The sequence below is a fragment of the Halichoerus grypus genome, chromosome 3, assembly GCF_964656455.1.
Source record: "Halichoerus grypus chromosome 3, mHalGry1.hap1.1, whole genome shotgun sequence".
NCBI classification, from domain to species: Eukaryota; Metazoa; Chordata; class Mammalia; order Carnivora; family Phocidae; genus Halichoerus; species Halichoerus grypus.
The window spans coordinates 18018616-18041972 of record NC_135714.1 but is presented as its reverse complement, the minus strand read 5'-3'; the positions used below and the strand labels follow the sequence as shown (position 1 = coordinate 18041972).

The following is a 23357-nucleotide window of genomic DNA, read 5'->3' as shown; positions in this document are numbered from 1 at the left end:
ATATTTACCTCTTAGCTTCAAGCATGATACACAAATGAATGTTGAGTAAATACTACTCAAATATGGAGGTGAGGGTCCAAATTAGATATATGTGAAAGGTTTGCTAATGTGGACACATTACAACTTACACATTACTACTGACCCCAACTGAGGAAGCTCAGTAAAATGTTCAACTCCAATCCAACCCCATATATATCTCAGACATGTGTAGACATCTTACACTCACATAGGTCATTCAATCCATATATTTTATGTATTTCCTAGGTGTCATCAATGTTCTTATAGATCTTAAACTTTAAAAAAATACCCCAAAGTAGAGACTATGTCCTGCTTATTATTTTGCTTTCATTGGTGTCACTCTGGAGTAGGAATTCTGTTTCTGCTAAACAACCACTTAAACACTTTTTCTTCTATTCACAGTTTAATTTGTTTTATTAATTTATTATTTTTCAAAAATAATTCATCAGGCAAGAGAAAGACATACTTGTTCGTGCATAAAGAAAATGTGCCAAATTCATCAACAAATCCATTTTATTAAATGTGTCATCAATTAATCCCTTTGTTGAATAGAATGCATAACTATATGTGACTAACTTTTAATTCTGATTTTTTATACTAGATTAAACAGTAGAAGAACTTTGGACCACATGAAAATGGATCTACAAAGCAAACAATAGCTGACATAACCAGAAAAACTAGGCTCATAAACAAGTATTCTTATAATACATGGTCCTGCTGTTAGGGCTACAAACCATGAGCATACTATCTTTGTAAATTTTGCATTATTTTTTTCTAGAAAAATTCTAAGGATTTAAATTGAAGTTTTCAAGTTTATCTGATTTCTTAATATAAAAATCAATTTCAGTGGTTTTCTATTCTGTTTTTTTTTTTTTAAAGCCTCATTGATCCAAATGCAAATAGAGTAAAGGCCATCATTAAATATATCCCCAGGCATTCCATATTCAGACTTCATAATCACGGATCAGCTGGTAGGAGATGATTACAAAGGCAATTTGAGATTGTCTAAAGGATCACCAAAGCAGATATCTTTTCCAAAACCAGAGGCCTCTTCTCCAAGAGACGTGGGCCAGCCATTTTTTATGGATGTTCTTCTAGGCCATTGTTTTGGATGATCTTGGCATACACCTTGGCTGATGTGTAAGGCACTCGAGGTCTAGCAAGATCCTCAAAATCAACATGGAAGAGACCAAACCAGCTACTATACCCTTGGATCCACTCAAAGTTATCCAGAAGAGACCATGCACAATATATTTTGCAATTTACTTTATCAGTCTGGATAGTTAATTTAAAAAAAAAAAAAAATGAGAGAAAAGAAAAGAAAAAAAAGGAGGAAAATTATCATCTCTGGGAATTTTTTTTGTGAACATACAAAAATCGCTGACAACTAGTTGGGTATCTTTCTTTTACAGAGGATCACAGAAAAAAACCTCTCAATGCTCTTTTCCAATTTTCTCTTTTAGTCAAGCAGGGGTTCCATTCAAGAAGTTAAATTACATATCATTCTAATTATTTGATTATTCATTCAATTTGATATATGTTTTATTCCTCCATTCATTTACTCAATAAATACCTTTTTTTAATATCTACTACTTTTCAGACACAAAGAAACACACATACACACACAGTTTCTCCCTAGTACCTAGAATTATATTCATTAAAGACCCTGCTCAGCTCTCACTCTCCATAGATGACATGATACTCTATGTGGAAAACCCAAAAGACTCCACCCAAAAATTGCTAGAACTCAAATAGGAATTCAGCAACATGGCAGGATATAAAATCAATGCACAGAAATCAGTTATATTATATACATTAACAATGAGACAGAAGAAAGAAAAATTAAGGTATCTATTCCATTTACAATTGCAGCAAAAATCGTAAGATACCTAGGAATAAACCTCATCAAAAAGGAAAAGAATCTGTACTCTGAAAACTATAGAACACTTATGAAAGAAATTGAGGAAGACACAAAAAGATGGAAAAACATTCCATGCTCATGGATTGAGAGAACAAATATTGTTAAACTGTCTATGTTACCTAGAGCAATCTATACATTCAATGCAATCCCTATCAAAATACCATCAACTTTTTTTACAGAGCTGGAACAAATAATCCTAAAATTTGTATGAAAAGACCCCAAATAGCCAGAGGAATGTTGAAAAAGAAAACCAAAGCTGGTGGCATCACAATTCGGATTTCAAGCTACATTATAAAGCTGTAATCATCAAGACAGTATGGTACTGGCACAAAAACAGACACATAGATCAAAGGAACACAATAGAGACCCCAGAAATGGACCCTCAACTCTACGGTCAACTACTCTTTGACAACACAGGAAAGAATATCCAATGGAAAAAAAGGTAGTCTCTTTAACAAATGGTGTTGGGAAAATTGGACAGCCACATGCAGAAGAATGAAACTGGACCATTTTTTTGCACCATACAAAAAAAGAAACTCAATATAGATGAAAGACCTAAATGTGAGACAGGAAGCCATCAAAATCCTAGAGGAGAACACAGGCAGCAACCTCTGTGACCTCGGCTGCAGCAACTTCTTGCTAGACACGTCTCCAAAGGCAAGGGAGACAAAAGCAAAAATGAACTTTTGCAACTTCATCAAGATAATAAGCTTTTGTGCAGCAAAGGAAACAGTCTACAAAACCAAAAGACAACCTACAGAAATGGAGAAGATATTTGTAAATGTCTTATCAGATAAAGGGCAGTATCCAAGATCTACAAAGAACTTATCAAACTCCATACCCAAAAAACAAATAATCCAGTCAAGAAATGGGCAGAAAACATGAACAGACATTTCTCCAAAGAAGACATACAAATGGCGAACAGACATAGAAAAATGCTCAACATCACTCAGCATCAGGGAAGTACAAATCAAAACCACAAAGGGTACCACCTCACACCAGTCAGAATGGCTAAAATTAACAAGTCAGGAAACAACAAATGTTGACCAGGATGTGGAGAAAGGGGAACCCTCTTACACTGCTGGTGGGAATGCAAGCTGGTGCAGCCACTCTGGAAAACAGTGTGGAGTTTCCTCGAAAAGTGAAAAATAGAGCTACCCTATGACCCAGCAATTACACTACTAGGTATTTACCCCAAAGATACAGATGTAGTGAAAAGAAGGGGCACATGCACCCCAATATTCATAGCAGCAACGTCCACAATAGCCAAACTATAGAAAGAGCCCAGATGTACATCAACAGATGAATGGATAAAGAAGATGTGGTATATACATACACACACACACACACACACACACACACACACAATGGAATATTACTCAGCCATCAAAAAAATGAAATCTCACCATTTGCAATGACATGGATGGAACTAGAGGGTATTATGCTAAGAGAAATAAATCAATCAGAGAAAGACAATTATATGATTTCACTCATATGTGGGATTTAAAAAACAAAACAGAGGATCATAAGAGAAGGGAGGGAAAAATAAGACAAAAGCAGAGAGGGAGACAAACCATGAGACTCTTAACTATAGGGAACAAACTGAGGGTTGCTGGAGGGGAAATGGGTGGGGGTTGGGGTAACTGGGTATTAAGCATTAAGGAAGACACGTGATGTAATGAGCACTGGGTGCTATATGCAACTGATGAATCACTGAACTATACCTCTGAAATTTATATTACACTGTATGTTAAGTAACTGAATTTAAATAAAATAAAATTAAAAAATAAATAAATAATAAAATATTCTTTAAAAAAAAAAAGAAAGAAAAGACACTGCTCAGCTTCTAAATGCAACCTCCAGATAATCCAGAAAGTCCATCACTAAGTAAATTGGAAGAGGTGATAATACTAAGGCTGAGGCAGCCCCAGCTATTACCTTGTGTCCCTATGACCAAACTGAGCCACGTATTATAATTCTGGAAATAGGACCCTAAAGTGAAAAGGATCAACATACAGCTCTGGTTGTACATATATCTTAGACTGAGTAGGCACAAAATGTTATGGCATCCCCTCTGCCCAACATCTAAACTCAGAGTGGTGTTTAAACCCTCGAAGAGCCAAAGCAATGGGCCATCTCTCCCCCAAATACACATATGCACATACACAATATTCTATATGATTTCATTTGTGGATACCCCAAAGCCTATCCATGGACTGTTATAGTAAGATGTCAAAATGTGGAGAATTTTCTAAGTAGTTTTACACTGATTTCCATCATGTTAGGGAATTTAACTCATTTTTTAGTATTTTAAACATTTTAATAAATATTATTTTAGCATTAATATTTAGTAATTAGTATTTTAATTTAATATTTCAAGTATGGCAAAAACAAAACAAAACAAAACTCTGGGGTTGCATGAATTGTTGCATTGAGCATTTCTTTTAAAACCAGAATAAGTAAATTCTATATATGGGATGCACTAATATCTATTTCCCAATGCAGAAATTAAATAAAAAGACATGTTTCCTTTACAAGATAGACATATTCCTAAATAAGCTGGGTGAAAATGAACATTCATATGATATACTAAATTTTAACAATATTAGGGATCATTCTCAACCACAATGACTCTTCTAGCATTAGCAAAGCAAGATCTACTCTACCTTTTTCATTGTAAATCTGTATTTTGGGGGTCTTTTAGAGGAACTATAACAATAAACTACGACACATGTGTACATTCTGAATCATCTTGGAATTTCTTTTTTTTTTTTTTTTTTTTTTGACTATGGATACTCCGTAGACAAAAGGTTCCTGAGCAGTTAATTGATACCTAATCCCTCTGCCTTTGTGCATGGAGGCATGCAAAGTACTGTACTTAGAGAGTGCCTTATGAATGGCCTCGAGGCAGGAATTAAGCCAAGCTAGATTGGCTCTTTTTAAATAAAGTATGGTTGGAAAATGAAATATATAACATTCAAGCACATCAAGTTTTGCAGGAATTAAAACATGTGTAGATACTCCTTCTACTTGTCCACATTGCCATTTGTGTCTCCTCCCCTCTCTGTCAACCACAACTGCAAAATACCAATTTTTAAAAATAATTTTATAACTAACTTAAGTTCTGCATGGCATATATCTAAGAATTAAAATAACCAAAACCAAGTACCAGGTCAGAAAATAGCCATCTCCTTTGACTGCCTTAGAATTCAGTCTGGGGACATGGGAGAATCTGCATAGTTTTTTTCTCATTTGCAGAACTACTGCCCAACATGAAAGCCTGCCGGGTAGAAAGCTAGACAGCTTCTGCAAACATGCACAGCCCCACGGAACATGCACAAAGGATTGATTCACATGCTCAACCAGGGGATAAAAACGATGCCTTGCCTGCTTGCAAGGGAACAAAAGGGAAATGCTGACAAGTTCATTGATAACTGCCAGGAGTTCAGCGGCAGGTACTAAAGTGCCCCAGGATCCTGGTGGGTGTCTCTGCGTTTTCATTGCAGGAACATTCAGATAGAGAGTTACGTGGTTAGGGCTGAGGAGCTGGCCTGCTGGAATCCTTCTCGTTGTGCTACCACCGGGAAAAATGACAAAACCGTGCTAGAGCCTGCATGCCTCTCCTCTTCCAATCTCAAGAACAGAAAGAGACCATCATCACATTTCTTGTCAGTGTGATTTATGAGGTCCCAAATATGAGAAGGGAAAAGATCACTTCTGTGAGTTCTCTTTCTTTCTTGAACCAGAGTTTGCAGGCAAAGTAAACACAGACTGGCAGGGACTATGGATGGGTACAAAACACACTGGGATAAAAATGACAAACATACAGAGCCAGAGTTTGGTTTTGGACTCAAAGGCCAGTGGAAAAGGCCTCACAGTCAGCAGTTTGCATATAAAGATGCAAGGAGAAAAATGTCTAAGATTTGCTAATATATCAAAGTCTTAGGCTGTTCTAATTAGAAGAACCCTGTGCCAGTGTCCATTTAGTCCAAACTAAATGGACACACACACACACACACACACACAGTGCCCAGGTTTAGCCGAACTGAGAAGGCTGAGGGAATAGTCTTTCATCAGACCGCCCTCATTTCTGACAAAACTACAAGTTCAAGGGGTTCCCCAAACCACCCTCAGTTTCAATAATTTGCTAGAAGAACTCACAGAACTCTCTGAAACCCGTTATACTCATAGTTGTGGCTTATTATGGCAAGGGATACAAGTTAACATCAGCCAAAGGAAGAGATGAATAGGTCAGCGACAGAGGGGCTCCAAACATGAAGCTTCAATCATCCCCTCCCCAGGAGTCCTGGGGTGGACATGTGACAATGCACAGAGCACTGCCAAGCAGAGAAGCTCACCTGAGCTTCAGTGTCCAGAATTTTTATTGTAACTTCATTACACTGGCATGATTAATTAATTGGTTGTCCATGTGGATGAACTAAGACTCCAGGTCAAGTGATACTGTATCACCCAAAACCCCCACCTTCAGTCACATTGCTGGTCTTTCTGATGTTACTAGCCCCACCCTCAACAAGGACATTCTGTCAGGTATGACACAGATTTCCTCCCCAAAAGCTGAGGGCAAAGGCCAAGCCATTATCTGGGCAAAACCCAATTCTTTACTACACACACACATGCACACACACACCTTTTAGAAGTTCATTATTTCATGATACTGTGCACAATCTTCTCAAATTACTGGTTTATGAAGTGCCGTGATTATGCCCATGCTTGTCACATTACAAAAGGCTAAAAATTGGGCACTCGGCTTCAGTAGGATTTATTTCCCAACAGTTTATAAACAGAGATAGCCTTTGTTTTCAAGATTAACTAGGACTATATAAGACATCCATGACTGTGGCATAACAGTTCAGCTATCAAACAAACAACTCATCCACAGACCCAAGCTGCCGTGGTGAGAACCAGTGGAAAGGTTCCAGACAGTGATAAAGGCAGCAGCTCCACAGAAGAAAAATGACAGAGAGAAAGCTCCAGCAAGGAGTGAGAAGGAAAAATAGAAGCATCTAGATTTCTGTGTTCTGGTAATGGCAGACGACATTATTTGAGCAAGCCCTCCTAATGAAAACAAGTAAGCATGCTGCATAGAATTTTAAAAGCAAATCTTCAAAACAATGAAATGCTGACAATTTCATAGGGAATTATCAGGCCAAAGCAGAACGAAGAAATGAAGATTGATAGGCATGGCAGCTACTTTCACCTCATGGAGTTCTCCAATCTTAGGAAATCAGAATCTTTTCCTATTTCCTGGGGTGAGGTTAAGCGTCAAAGCCCAGAGATACATGGCAGGAAATCCGAGACCGCACACAGACAAAACTAAGATCCCCAAAGACTAATCCCTCAAGGGAAGGGTGGGCCAGAAACAAAGCAGTCAATGAAAAGTCTCAAGTCATCTGGTGGTTCAGAAAACATCAAGTCTGGATCTTGAATAGAGGTGATCCCATACTGGGATTACCCAAGTGCCTAGAAGATGCACATTCACATACTTTCTGAAAGGAGATACCTATATTCTAAACCTTCGACTATTATCACAAACATTTTTAAGTATAATCATCAGCACATAATCAAATATAACCAGAAAGACATGGGAAAGCAATGACAATTAGAAAATCAGCAAAATCAACAGACAACAGAAACAGGGGCACCTGCGTTGCTCAGTCAGTTAAGAGTCTGACTTTGGCTCAGGTCATGATCTCACCATCCTGGGATTGAGTCTCATCAGGCTCCACACTCAGTGAGGAGTCTGCTTCTCCTTCTTCCTCTCCCTCTGCCTCCCCCCACACCCTGCTCATGCATACTGTCTCTCTCTCAAATAAATAAATAAATAAAATCTTTAAAAAGGGAAACAAAACAAAAATAACCAGAAAGACACGGGAAAACAATGACAGAAAATCAGCAAAATCAACAGACAACAGAAACAAACCCACAAAGAGCTGTTTTTAGAACTATCAGAAAGACTATAAAATATCCATGTCACTATGTTTATATCATAGAGATAAACTTGAAATATCTCCAAGGTTCAGGAACCCATAAAAAATGATGTGGCAGATTTGGGAAAGGAAACTAACACTTGGGTTTGAATCTGCGATGCAGCACTTACTAGCTGAAGGGGCCTCTGGTTTCTTATGAGTGCGATGTAGACACTATTATCTGCTTCTAGAGCTGCTGTAAAGATTAAATGGGATAGCATGGACTCCAGCACAATACCTCGCCCATGTCATTTTCCTCTCTGGCCACCCCTTGGGAGAATACAGAATCCAACGTAAAAATATAGTTTGATGCGCCCTCTCCCCATCAACCCAGATATTTTGATGAAGTCGAAACGGGGTTTCAATGAGCATCTGGGACAATGTAAAAGGGGAAGAGGAGTCAGAAGGACAAACTTAAGTCTAAGAAAGTGTAAGGACAAAGGGAGAGGCACAAACTGCATAAATCTGAGGACAGGGCTCTTTACATCAGTTAACAAACTCCTTTCTTTTCTCCAGGGTGACATCTCAAAGTCACTGCCTGGCTTCCTGCCTCCCTGAGTCCCCGGAAGCAGTTCAGAGACCTCTACGACACTGAGTTTCAGATGTCCAAGCTCTCAAACTTCTGAGATGTTAGTTGAGTGGGTGCATCCTGGGCTTTACTTTGTGAGCAGCAAATCTGATCCCAGGTATGGAAAACACTAATAGAATGGGTCTGAGTCAAAATCCTTAAGTGGTACGTGGCTAAGTCAATGTCATAACAAGTCCAAAAGGCAGGATGCAAAACAAGCTCAGATTCAAAGTCATTGAAATAAAATGGGAACAGATCAAAGACAAAGACAGAAGTTGCAGAGCAGTCTTGGGGAGTGTCTGCAAAGGGTCATGGAGTATTTTCTATTTGCATTAACTTATTGCTGAATATGTGGTGTATAGAAGAACCCGGCTGATGAAAAAACATAGAGCCAAAGCAAACATCAGTATGATTACTAATCCAGCAGGGCACTGTTTCTCAAAGTGTTGGCTCTGACCATCTGAACCACTTGGAATTACCTAGGGCATAGCTAAAAAAAAGTTTGTTAACCCCACCCCAGATCTACTAAAATCAGAATCTTTTGGGTTGTGTTATAAGCTAAATTATGTCCCCTCAAAATCCAGATGTGGAAGCCCCAGCCCCTAGTACCTCAGCATATGACCTTATGTGGACATAAAGTCTTTAAAGAGGTGATTAAGTTAAAATGAAGTCCCCTAATCCAATGGGACTGGTGTCCTTCTAAGAAGAGAGAAGTCACCAGAGGTGTGTATGCACAGAAGAAAGACCAATGAGGACAGACTGAGAAACTGGTTATCTGAAAGCCAAAAAGAGAAACCTCAGGAGAAATCAAAGTTGCTGACACCTCAATCTTACACTTCCAGCTTCCAGAACTATGAGAAAATAAATTACTGTTGTTTAAGCCACCCTGTCTGTGGCATTTTGTTATGGCAGCTCTTAGAAACTAGGTTGAGATCTGAGAATTTCTGTTTTTAATAAACAACCTGAGTGATTGTTACACTTAGTCAAGTTTGAGACTACTAAGCCTAGGATAAGCTCTAACAGTCCACTACAATTTTTTGAACAGAGGCATCCCTCTTGAGGTTATAAATGTAGATGAATCCCTCAGCCCCTCAACACTCATAGCCAGAGAAGCCCTATGCCAAGAGACACAGCAATGTGCAGGCCAGGTCACACCACCTTTCAGAAATAGGGGACCATAAAGAGACCAAGGTAGGAATCCTGCAAACTCAGGAGTGCCAAATGCCTGTCATCTGCCATTTAATCAAAGCCTCACCTTCATGAGACATCTTTCCAATTCACCATCTGTAACTGGATGATTGGTGGCTCCCTGTAAAGATCTATCCATCCAAAACCTGTGAATGTGACCTTATTTGGAAAAAGGGACTATGCAAACGCAGTTAATGATCTTGAGATGAGAGGGATGCCTGGCTGCCTTGGTCAGAAAAGCATGCGACTCTTGATCTCCAGGTCATGAGTTGAAGCCCCACATTGAGTGTGGAGATTAGTTAAATAAATAAAACTTAAAAAAAAAAAAAATCTCAAGATGAGATCGTCCTGGATGATGGTGAGTCCAAAACACAATGACCAATGTCCTCAGAAGAGAAGAGAAGGGGAGAAGACACACAGGGAAGAAGGCAATGTGAAGACACAGGCAGAGATTGGAGTGCTATGTCTGGAAGCCAAGGAATGCCAAGACAGCCACCAGAAGTTGGTGGACAAACATGGCACAGATTCTCTCTCAGAGCCTCCAGAAGGAACCAATCCTACTGGCACCTTAATTTTGGATTTCTGGCCCCCAGGACTGTGAGAGAATAAATGTCTGTTGTTTTAAGCCACCAAGTTTGTAGTCATTTGTTACAGCAGCCACAGATCATGCACCATACATGCTTTTGTAGAGTAGTTGTCAACTGGGCTCCAAGTCCCAAACCACCCACCTGATTTTGCTGAAGGCTTGTGAGAATCTTTTCTCAAGGCCAAAGAGAGAGAAATCCTTCCCAGGACACAGTTTGAAGCAGATTTTCTGGTAATTGCCCCCACCAACCTTGCAAATACGTTTCTCTGAGCTTAGTTGAATTGCATAGAGCACTACAGCTGGAGGACAGCTTTAGCTGGGTAAGAGTGCCTGCAAGGGAACTGGCACACTGTCTTTCCCTTTCTTTGGAAAAAATAAATTAAATAAAATAGAACAACATCAGGAAGATCTAAACATAGAAAATGCACACCAAGCCCCCCACCCCAACTCCAGGTGAATATCAGTGGCTGGACAGCATCTGTGAAAATGTCCAAATAATCCCAACACAGGAGGCCCCACCTGCACATGGGAACTCCTAGTAGCAAAACCTATGACTCTCTGAAAAGAGAACCTGAAAACCAAAGGCTAAGTTTTAAATATTTTATAGGAAAATGCCAATTAGCCAGAAATAAGCTGTAAAGATTTCTTAATTATCTGTATTGTTCCTATTACTTACGTTAGACTTGGGAGGAAAAAAACTGCAAATAGCAAGCAGTTGAAAGGTATAAAAAATATATTTTTATTTAGTTATAGAGCTGATCTAAGGATAGGTACACATTCATGTCACCTTCTATAATGTCTCCATCAATATTACTTTTACAGTTACCCCTGTGAAATAGAGAAGTTCTTATCAAAACCAAAGTTCTAAGCAAGTGAAACTCTCTTCTAGGGGCGCCCAGGTGGCTCAGTCAGTTAGGTGTCTGCCTTTGGCTCAGGTCATGATCCCAGGGTCCTGGGACCGAGCCCCGGGTCTGGCTCCCTGCTTCTCCCTCTGCCCCTCCCCCCCACTCATTCTCTCTCAAATAAATAAATAAAATCTTAAAAAAAAAAAAACAACTCTCTTCTACCAGAAATCCTTCCTTCCCCCTTTCCCTCTTCCTTTCTCCCCTTACTTTCCTTCTGGGACTTACTTTCCCCTTCTGTAAAATGGAGGCAACAGTATCTTTTTGCTAGGATTGCGGTATTAAATAAATTAATACATATAAAGCTCTATGAATAATGCCAAGTTTATAGTAAACACAACATATTCTACTTGTTGGTACAGTTGTTGTTGTTGTTACTTCTCTCCGAGTCTGGAAGGGCGATGAATGAAACCTGTTTTATCTCTACCTCCCATCTGGCTTCAAACAGCTTTCAGAGGATGTAGAGTCAGCAAAAAATGCTCAGTGCTGAGAACCAGAGAAATCAGGGCATCAAGGGAAAGAGCAGCATCTGGGCCAGGGTTTGTGCTCTGTGGGAAAGGGTCAGTTGTGGGTCATGAAAAATAAATCACTGAAGACAAGGACCTTAGGGGGAAGCTGCCGGGAACACCGGGTGCTGCTGAAGCCTCCCGGCCTCGGTGTGCTGGGAGGTGGGGACCGCATCACTCAGGGTTTCTGGGATCCTACGACAACAGCCACCCTACACTTATTAAATAAATATATATTGTGCTAGCACTGGGAATATAATGGAGAGCAAAATAAACAACCCCTCTTTTTGTAGAGCTTAACAGCGCATGCGGAAGACATATCTTAATCCAATTACCACCCTGTGATCCTTTAATTGCAATCCGTGAAGAGTATTATGGAAGGAAAGACATGGGAACTGTGAGCGAGAACAACATATCAGCTCACATATATTGAGCATTTAGGTACTGATTCAAGCATTTTGTGTACACATTAACTCATTTCCTCTTTACCGGAGACCTATGAGATAGACATTATCATTGTCCCCATTTTACAGATAAGGGAACTGATGCACGGAGAGGTGAGGTAAGATTTACAAAATTCATACAGCAAGTATGAGAGAGTTGGGGTTGGAACCCAAGCAAGATAACCACAGAGGCTGCATGCCGAGCCACAACACTCTACTGAGTCCTGCCTGACTTGTGCTGTGGTGGGAAGATCCAGCTCGGTTAGCAAGGGCGGGAGAACAGGGGGAATGGAGCAGTTTCCTGGAGCAAACGAGCTGAGAGCTCAGCATTCATTGGGGTTATCTACTGCCATCAGCCAGGGTTCTCTCGTAATTTAAGTAACAGAAACTGACCTTGATTGATGAAGCTTAAAAGGGTCAAGTTGGAGAAGTAGGCTCAAACAAAGATCTCAGGACAGGTGCCCAAAAACACAACTCAGAACTGGTGGATGGAGGAAGCTTCCTGAACTGCCACTGACCCAACGGGCACTAAGTCCTGCAGCGCATTGCTGCCGAGACCCGACCTTCCTGCAAGCAGAGAAGCCACTACTTCTGCACCAGAAGCTGGACCTGACGACCATTCTCAAAAGCTGGATGCACGTGCTGCTATCCTCACCAGCACACTAGGTTCTGCCTTCCCCAAGCTGTTCACTTTCAGATTATCTTCTCACATGGACAAGTCTGATGGGCAGAGACTAAATCACAGGTGTGTGCCCTTGCTCTGACAAAACCTGAGGAATGTCCTTCTCTACCTGGGCTAGACAAAACTCTTATATCTGGACATTCCTCAAGTGTAGCTGGGGTGTTCAACAAGGGCTAGGCAGCCAGAAAACATGACAGGTGTCCACTTCACTAGATGAACAAGGACAAGAGCAACCCGAGAAAAATGAACCACTATGTGAAAGATCAGGCGTGGGAAAGTTCACAGCGTATTTAAGGAACTCCAAGAAGGTGGTGGTTCAATGGATCATAAAGACTTATCAAGAATTCATAGAAATAGAGAGTAGAATGGTGGTTACCAAGGGCTGGGGCTGGGGGAAATGGGGAGAGGTTATTCAAAGGGTACAAATTTTCAGTTGTAAGATGAATAATTTGGGGGGATCTAATATACTATATGGTATTTATAGTTATTAGTTTGATAATTATACTGTATTATGGACTTGAAAGTTGCTAAGAGAGTATATTTTAAATTGTCTCACCACAAAAAAATAAATGACTATGTGAGGTGATGGAGGGTGTTAGCTAATGCTACAGGGGGAAATCATTTCACAATATATAAATGTATCAAATCAACACACTGTACACCTTAAACTTATACAATGTTATATTTTAATTATATCTCAAAAAACCTGAGGGGGGAAAAAGAAAAAAGAATAGTGGAGAGAGAGCCATAAGGCAGGGGACATGCAGGTCCTTATAAAGATTTTAAGGATTTTGATCTTTATCCCAACCACATTAAAAGTCATTGAAGGAGTTTAAGCAAGGGAGTGACTTTAGCTAATTTGCATTTTTAGAAGATTACTGTGACCTCTATGGAGAATAAATGTGAGTGTAGCAAGAATGGAATCCAAGAGCATATTTAGGAGTGACTGCAGTAAAGCATGAGGGAGATGATGGGAGCTTGGTCTGGGGTGGTGTCAGGGAAGACGAGAGAGAATCAGATGGATTAAATAGATATTCAGATAAAATCAACTGGACTGAACAATTCACTGGAGATCAGTGGCGAAGGAGATAAGGTAGCAAAGATAACACGATTTAATGGATATCATTATCAGTCTCTGAGTTCGGGAATACTGGGCAAAGACAAGTTTTGGAGGAAAGGCAGAGAAGGTAATGAACCAAACTCTGGTTATGATGACTTTAGGTTTCTCTTTTTGATCTCCAAATGAAGAGTTGAAAAAACTCAAAGTAGAATCTGAGATGGAAATGTGAATTTTGGAGTCATCAAATAGTGGAGGTAATTGAAATCATGGTTGTCAAACACAATTTAGAGAATAAGAAAACAAGTTGTTGGTGCAAGCCTTATGGTATTCCAACATTTAAAAATAAGCTGGAAAAGGAAATTGAGGAGGAGGACCAGAAATATTCTATATCCTTGACCTGATATAACCATAGATGACACTTTCTGTGGACATAATTTGACCAGTCACACAGCTGAAGAGGGAGAATTTGGAAATGAACACTAAGGCTGTCTGACTCCAAAGCCCACAATGCTTCTATCAGAATAGCATGGAAAGATTGTAAATCTAAGACTGTGGGTGATACACAAGGGTCAAAGCCACTATGGGAACATAACCAGACCATGTGGAGAGCATAAAGTAGGTGGAGGTAGATAAGCACCTGTAACATCAATATCCTAAGAGCAAAAATCTAGTGCTTATAGTGTAAGGAAAATTCTCAAGTCTTCTCCACCCCTTTCAAAATCCCCTTCTATCACTCCAGGAAAGATTCAGGATCCAAACCAAAAAAACTTGCCCCCATTGAGAAAGAGTAGCACTCAATTTAGTGGACAGCAATTGGTCCAGGATTTGCTGGGATGATAGTTTTAAAGAGGATCAGGTTATGAAGCAATGACCTACATAGGTAGGGGTCTCTCTTTCATGCACTCTTGAAGTCAGAGTGGTTAAGATAGCATGGATTCTTTCCCCTTGGAACACACTTTGCCAAGGCACATACTTTGTTCAGAGTCTCTCTTTTTCCTATTTGACAACAGGCCCATAGCTTCTTGACTTGCTTAGGCCCAGGACAGAAGCAGGTAGGGAGAGTGGGGGAGGGAGGCACCCTCTCCTGTTATCTGCTGCTCTGGTCCTATTTCCTAGGGTATGAAATAGTGCTGTTGGTTTTTATCCTATTAGAAGGATAAGTTCAGAGATCCTAAGATGAATTTAGGAAAAATTGTGGGTTTTTAGTTTGTTTTAACTCTGGGCTTTAGACTAACTCTAACCTGTCTCTACCTGGGCAAAAAAACTATGCCATGTGATTCAGCCTAGCTCACTAAACTTCTGAAGAGAATGGAGGACCATGACCCAATTTAGATCATGAGTCCTCTTGTCAAATATCATATGGTGACTCCAAAATTTATATCTCCAGCTCCTTCATCTCCCTTACCTGCAAAATCTCTATATAATTGACTAATTGACTTCTCCCCTTTCGGTCAAAATGACATTTAAACTTTAACATATATATTTGTACACTAATGTTCAAATCAGCATTATTCACAATAGCCAAAAGATGGAAATAACCCACTGTCCATCACTGGATGAATGGTTAAATGAAATGTGCTATATTCCTACAATGGAATATTATTTGGTATTAACAAAAGAATGAAGTTCTGATACATTCTACAATATGGATGAACCTTGAAGGCATTATGCTAAGTGAAATAAACTAAGCATGGAAGACACGTATTGTATGATTCCATTTATATGAGGTATATACAATGTCAAATTCACAGAGACGAAGTAGAATAGTAGTTACCAGGGATGGAGGGGAGGAGGCAATGGGGGGTCATTGTTTAATGGGCACAGTTTTAGTTTGGGGAAGATGAAAAAGTTCTAGAGATGGATGCAGGTGATGGTTGCACAACATGAATGTACTTACTTAGTGCCACTCACCTGTACACCTGAAAATGGGTAAAATGGTACATTTTATTTTTGTGCGGTCTAATTTTAAAATTTTAAAAACTGATTTTAAATCAATTTAAATAAATACAATGTAACATGTATAAAGTAGAACTCTTGCTTTTTAACCCATTCCTCAAAACTGCCCCCCACCCAGCTTTTCTAATCCTAGCAAATGGCACCATCTATCTAATTCTTGACACCAGGCACCTAGAGGTCATGCTCGATTCTCCTTTTGCTGTATTCTCTCCCACTGCCAGTCTGTAACTGGTTCTGCCTCCATCCCCCTCTCTATCCCTCTACACTACCACAGTAGCTTCCTTACTGGTCACCTGCCACAACTCCTATACACAATATAGCCAGAGAGTGTAAATTTTTGAAAAACCAGTTTAGCTTATGTCCTTCCCTGCTTAACTTCCCCACTCAATGGTTTCCTATCTTACTTAGTGCAAAATTTGACATCCTTATATGACCTTTAAGGCTCTGTATGATCTGGCCTCTGCCTGGCTCCCCTCTGCCTTCTCCTTGCTGTCTTCTACCTCCATTGTCCAGACACACTGGGCTTCTTTCTCTTCTTGAAATGTGCTGAGTTCTTTTCCATTTCATGACCTTTACCCTGACTTTCATTCTGCTTGGATCACTCCTCTAGGTCCTCACTTTATGGCTCTTTATTGCCAATGGGTCTTAATTTAAATTCATCTCCGTAAGCTATCTTTTCTGATGCCCCAACTTAAAGTTTTATTCCCAACCACCCCATTGTCTCTCATATTATCCTGTACATATCTTCTCTGTGGCCCTTATCATTACGTGAAAATGTCTTATTCATGTATTTACTTATTTTTTATTGTCTATCTTCCCCAGAAGACTGAAAATCCCATGAGAAAAAGGGACATCTGTCTATTATCTTCAATATGCCCAACCCTGAGAACAGTACTTAGCACATAGTAGATGCTAAATAAACACTTGTTGAAGGAATGAAGAGAGGGAGGGAACAATATATGGAAGGAAGAGAGGAAAGAAGGAAGGAAGGAACGAAGGAACAAATGAACAAATGAGGGGAAAAAGGAAGTCCTCTTAATATGATCTTAGTAAGACTCTGGTTGGACTATTACCATCTGGATATTAGAATCATAGCATCTTCAGGCTGAACAACCAAGATTCAATGGGTATTGATTACAAAATCCATTCCCAACACCTGAATCCCTGTTACTACGCTGCTGGCTGTCCCTATCCAGCCTCTGCTTCCAGTCCCAACCTGGTGATTCCAAGTCTCCATCCATTCAGACCTGAGATTCCTCATCACTTTCCGTTAGCCTCTTACTCTCTGACATTTCCCAAAAGCTTCTCCACCATCTCAGCTGCTGCTACCACACTTCACCTCTGATTCCTAATATTTCTCAAATAACTCTTTATTTGGACCTTAGTTGCATGTCTGGCATAGTCCTCTGGAGTGTTTGCCCTTCTTGAGAAATCTGGGAGCTCTCAACCCTCTTGAGCAATGTCACTCCACTCTCCTGGACACAGTATGAGTTTGAATGGTGGCTCTTGGTGCCAGAAATCCCCCAGGGTACCAGAGTAGAGCCCCAGGAGAAAACATGTCCCAACTTATAACTTTATCTGTAGGCCTGAGGCACGCACTTTGGAATAACTATCATTTTTTTAGTTCATAAGAATATTGATCTTCTGTATATAGAAAAAGTCCATCTCTAATAACTATAGCCATCTAAGAATAGCCCTCAAAGAAAATTGCTGGTGCCCCAGATAGAAATATCAGAGTCCCACTTTTCTATACACAGGTGAAAGGCTAAGTTCTAGGTTCTATGGCTCTAGAAGTGGAAAAATAAGCGGTATGGCTGAATAAAAGTAGTATAACTGCCTGTGAGAACAACAACAACAACAAAATGTGTAGTTTTGCTCTGAAACTGATTTAGGGCTTTAGAACTATAATTTGTTAAACCGAATCCTGAACATATAGACTAATATTAATACTTCCTTCTTAGCTTCTTTATTTAATTCCTCCCTTATATCCACAAAACACTTCACTAAGCATCTACTAAACGCAAGTTATTGTTTTAGGCAGAGTGATTCTCATAGAGGAGAGGAAAATCTGATGTAGACCTTACCCTCAAGGTCAAGTAGTCAAGTAGAAGAGAAAAGCCTCCACATAGTTTCTCTGATTTGCACATTCACTGAACACCCTTAACTTCCCTTTTGTAACATCAATAAGACATGGAACTAACTATTTGTTCATTTTCTGTCTTCTACTCCAGACTCTAAGCTCCACGAGGGCATTAAGCACATGGATCTTATCCTGGTGAAGGGTGGGTGTTTAATAGAATATTGCTTAAATGAATGAATGTTACAAATGTATACAGAATACTGAATACAATGTCACCAATAGAAGAACAGAGAAAAGGTGGTTCTCAAGAAGGCAAGATTATCTTCTTGACCACAGTAACAAAATTCAATTCCAAATTCCTCTTGTCCAAATAAAGAGAAAGAAATATCTTCTTCCAACCTGATCAAATCACTGCTCATTTTGCACTCTAGAATATTTCTGTGTGATCACAAGGACCATGTCTCTCATCAGTTACTGGAATTCATATATATATAATAAATGTTGAATAAATTATATTAAATGCCCCTCAAAAAGCCATTGTCAGAGGATTCAATGCCACCTTTTGCTAATGACAAAAGGAGAGTAAGCAAGCATTAGCATTATCCTCACCACAATAACACCACAAAAACACTTCAAGTGTTTGCATACAGTGGTCACTATAATGGCCTAGAGTCAGGAGATACAGGAAAGTGAGTAACAGAGAGTTGAGAAGAAGGAACAATGGCATCTCTTTAAACTGCGACTGTGTAAGTTTTCATATTGCTGGCACCAAGTTCAAGCCCAGGTGGGTACACCTCACCCAGACTGCCTGTGCTGGCCTATTGTACAAGTCTCGCTAGTCTGCTTTTTAAGGACAAGGAAGGACACTGCTTGGTGATGTGGCCACAAGCTGTTCAGGGAAGAGACTTTGCTCAGCACATTTCAGCTACTGAGCAAGGCTGGACTAGTTTCACATAAAATAAATAATCATGCAAAAGCAGATTCGTTGTGATAGGGTTCTGACAACTGCTCTGAGAGGCAGATCCTTGCAAGCCCATCTTTCAACAATGAACTGACCCAAAGATCCAGGAAAGCTCCAGACAGGACCATATGGCCTGGAATAAAACATATTTCAAACTCTGTTTATTATGCATATCTTTCAAAGGTTCACTACTCTGTGATGAAACATTGCACCTGCAAAGCTTTAATAAGCTTCCCAAGCAAGTACAATTATAAAATCGCAGGCACCTGAAGAATTTGTCTTCTCTTACACTTAGCTATGCACTGCCCACCAATGACTGGTCTCATTCTTTTTAATTATATAGGTTTGCAGTATTTTGTAAGCTGTGATCAATACTTAGTCAGAAAATAGAACTCCTTATAGACCTCAGCATGAGGGCCATGAAATATCTCTCCTCCTAAATTTTAGGGACTCCAACATTATTGCATATAGAACCTTCCAGGATGCCTGAAAGGAATAGCAGCAGCTCAATCATGCAGCCCTGCAAAGACAAGAGAGCCTCTGACATGAATTTAGGTTGGGCTTCATTCATCAGCAGTGGCAGGGGTGGAAGGGGCATGAACAGTTTCCCCTCACAAGTGAGCTCTGTGACTCTACATCCAGTCCAAATATTTGAGAAGCACAGTTTGTTCATTATTCACTCAACAAATATTCGCTGAGCAGCAATTATGTAGACTATGTATAGACTCCAAACTAGGTGCGGTGATTCAGCGATAAACAGCACATAGCTTCTGCCCTCAGGAGTTGATGGTCTCATTGGGAAGACAGACTCAAAAAGAACTGATTTGGAAATACAAAAAGACACTAGAGGGACAAAAAAAAATGGGGTCATTTAACTCTCCTGGGAACTTCAGGTACAGCTTTCCAGGGAAATAGGCATCTGAATCAAAATTTGAAAGGTTAAGAATTCACTAGCTAGTTAAGTAAGAGAAGGTATGAGCCATATCAGTGTTGGAACTCTGCCCGCATGTCAATTTTAATGGCCTGTCTCAAGACTACAAGCATTGTGATACAGTTTGGGGCCATGAGTTCTGTTTCTATCCTTGCCTCTAACCAGCTTATGCATTAACAAGACATGTGTCTCTGAGATTGCTCATATGATCCAGTGATGGGTTTAGAACTGAAGATCTTTATAGGTCTATTGGCACTAAAATCCTTCTAAGGTTCTCTCCAAACTAAGGGTCTACATGAAATTTGGACCTTTTTTATTTCTCGACCCCAAAACAATGCACAGTGGTATATCTTGGGATTGAGAAGTAGATTTTACATAAGATAGCTTAGCCTAATCATTATGCAGTGTGATGGAGTGGCTGAGTCTTACTGCTAAGATCCTCTTACTCCTCTTGAACCTATGGCCTTGCATCAAAAGAGACTCTGGATTATATGATAGAAGGATAATATCAGACTCGGCCTTCAAGAATGTAGGACCAATAATAGTAGATGAAATAAAGACTTTGACTATGAAATTACATGTAGACCTAGAGACATAAGAAAAAAGTAATTGCTGCTTCCTAGAGGTACTGATGATGCCATCAGTAATATGCAAGAAGATGAGCTTTTTTTTGACCACAGGTTGTTATTTGGCAAGTGCACTGAGGGAATAAAAGAGAGGAACAGAAGGGAGAGAGTGAGGGAGAGAGGGGGAGGAATAAAGGAGAGAGGAGGCAAAGAGGGAGAGGGGAAGAGAGGGAGGAAGGCAGAAGAACATTTACTTACTATAATCAACAGTGTCCTTAAACTGTTTTTATCTCCAGGCTCTCAACAATGAATCACAGTACAAGCCAGGGCATTATCTTTCAAGGCTTTTTAGATTCAAGGAGAACAGCAGAGGATTACAAAGATAGCACCTGATACTTCCCAGGCGCACAGAAAAAGGGACAGCTATGATATATTGCTAAACACCATGTTGTTCACAGCAACCCTTCAAGACTGATGTTGTTATGTCCATTATATGGATAAAGAAAACGAAGTTCAGAGAAAGTTAAGTGTGTTCAAGTTGAGCAAGAGAACAGGTGACAGAAAAAGGATGAAGACCCAGCAGTCTGCCTCCAAAGTCCATGCTCTTTCCAAGACCCTATTTTGCCCTCTTCCTAAGTCATCTTCCTGAAACCCCTGCATAGGAGGTAGAGATTAGCCATTTTTGTCTCTGTCCAACCTATGCTTTGAAAGACTGTTGATCACAGCCATGTAGGTGGCCATAGCAGATGAAGTGTCAAAGGAATTCTGGACAGGTATCCTGACACTGAGACACTGACAGGTGCAGGTCCAACCAGTGTCTCTTTTTATTTGACCTCACTGCCTATCATATATCTGTTAGTCTTTTCTGGTTTGAGTATTAAAAAGACAAAAATATTCCTAAGAGGTGTCAGGAGAAAGGGAGAGAGAGTAGGGAATTGGAAACCTTTTGTTTTACTATGAACTATAGACAGAGAAAACCATCATTCAAAGAGAGAATGGAATCAACAGATTTTTGTTTTTCCTCCGGCTTATGGTAGAACTCTATATTCTTTGAACTTCATTATTTTTCTTGATAAATACTGACTTTGTTTGAATTTTAATAAATCCACTTTTTTATGAGCTACTTCATTGAGGTTCAGAAAAGCTACACACCACCTCTCCCACACAATTTTTCATTGACCACCTTGAAGAACAACTTTCTTGAATGAAAGATGGGGTGAATTTCCTCCTATTTTGAAGCTAATAAGACACTAGTAATTCACATTTGCTGCATGTTTACTGGATACCAAGCACTTAAGAGTTTTATATGCATATTTCATTTGCCCTTTGCAACAACAAGATAGATACTCTTATTATTCTAATCTTAAAGCGAGAAAAATGAGACTTAGGGAGGCTGTGTCATTTGTCCAAGGTCACGTATGTGATAATACATCTCAAATATGGTCTCCTTTGTAAACCTCTTGTAGAGTGGAGTGGATTAGCAACTTGGAAATGATTCTGGAAGGACAACTACATCATCTTATTTTTATTGGATATTTTTATAATATTATATTGAATATAATATTTATTCTTTCATTCAGTCAATTTTTTTTTTCCAAGCCACCAAAAATACAGAAACAAGTAGGATGAGATCAAAATCCCAAAGGGTTCCTCTGTCTTATAAAGAAAAAAGATACATAAGGGAGTAGTTATGAAACAATGTAATCAGAACAAATACTGCATGTCATGGGGCACAGAAGAGAAACTCCTGACTCAGCAAGCGTATTGAAGAAAGGAGACATCAGACCTTCTTTAGTGTAGATAATGCTAGAATAATCTTAAAGGGCAGATAGAAGATAATGAGGAAGAAAGGGCCAGAAAGCACAAGAAAAAGACAAGGACATGTTCTGAGAACTATATCTAATTTGATATGACACAAGCATTGATAAAGGCAAAAGGGCAAGAGTAACCCTGAGAAAGTGTGTAAAAAGTGTGTAAAAAGCCATGTCATGGGAGACCTTCCTTGCCATATGCTAATAAATTGGAATTTGATGCTGAAGGCAATGAGAAACCAGTTTTAAGAAGGGGAATAAGAAGACTGAGTTTGCATTTTAGAACAATGTTCCAGCAGACTGGAGACTGGAGTCAGGGAGGCCAGTTAGGAGGCTGCTGGAGCCTTATAGTTAAGGAAATTGCAGTGGGATAAGGAGGGACCAGATACTAGAGATATTAAGAATCAAATCTTATAGCCAACTAATTGGGAGGAAGAGTTTAATATGACTCCCACATTTATAGCTGTGTCTGTTGTGTTAATAAGAGAGAGAATTCAACAGAAGGATCATGTTTGGGGCATTAATAGTAATAATGAACAAGGGACTTTACAGTTTACAAATGAAATTTACAGATATGATTTTATTAGTGCTTTAAACAACCATATGAGGGCTAGCCCCATATCAGAAGGGAGTCCTGAGCAGAGAGGCCAAGTGACTTGTTCAAGCTCCTACAAGTAGTAGAGGGAAGAACTAGAACTTAAACCCTTTCTAAATCCCATTTTCTTTCTACTATATAATCCAACACACATAATAATAGTAGCAGGGTAGTAATGATGATAGCTAATATGTGTTGAACCCAGGTTCTCTTCCAAGAACTTTATATTTATCAACCCAGTTGATTTCTCGCCACAACCACATCCAGTGGGCATTGTTGTCTCCATTTTACAGCTGAAGCAAATGGGGCGCAAAGAGGTGCCAGCAGTAAACTGTATCAGCTGGGGTATACCTGTCACCATTTCCCCTGTGGGGCAGATCCAAGCGCCATGGCAAGCAGAACCGCACAGCCATAAGTCAATGACATGACCCCTTGCATTCCTCACCAGACATCAGGTTTCTTTCAGAGCCTATGGTCTAGAGGAAAAATCCAGACCCAGGTCCTCATCGTTTTAACCCATATATGAAAGATGAGAACCATTTTCCCCCCAACCCCAATTCTTTGAGTTGGCGAGGATATCCAGGACCTCTTTGCTG

At 39.7% G+C, this 23357-nt stretch overlaps 1 protein-coding gene across 1 annotated transcript in view; it reads right to left on the bottom strand.

Annotated features, from left to right (window-relative positions):
* Nucleotides 1–1098: 1098 nt before the first annotated feature.
* Nucleotides 1099–23357, bottom strand: part of LOC118546477 (cytosolic beta-glucosidase-like) — a 76553-nt gene continuing 54294 nt past the window's right edge. The window contains exon 6 of the mRNA XM_036109215.2: nt 1099–1293. Within this exon, the coding sequence (XP_035965108.1) occupies nt 1099–1293 (195 nt within the window). The remainder of the gene's footprint in view (nt 1294–23357) is intronic.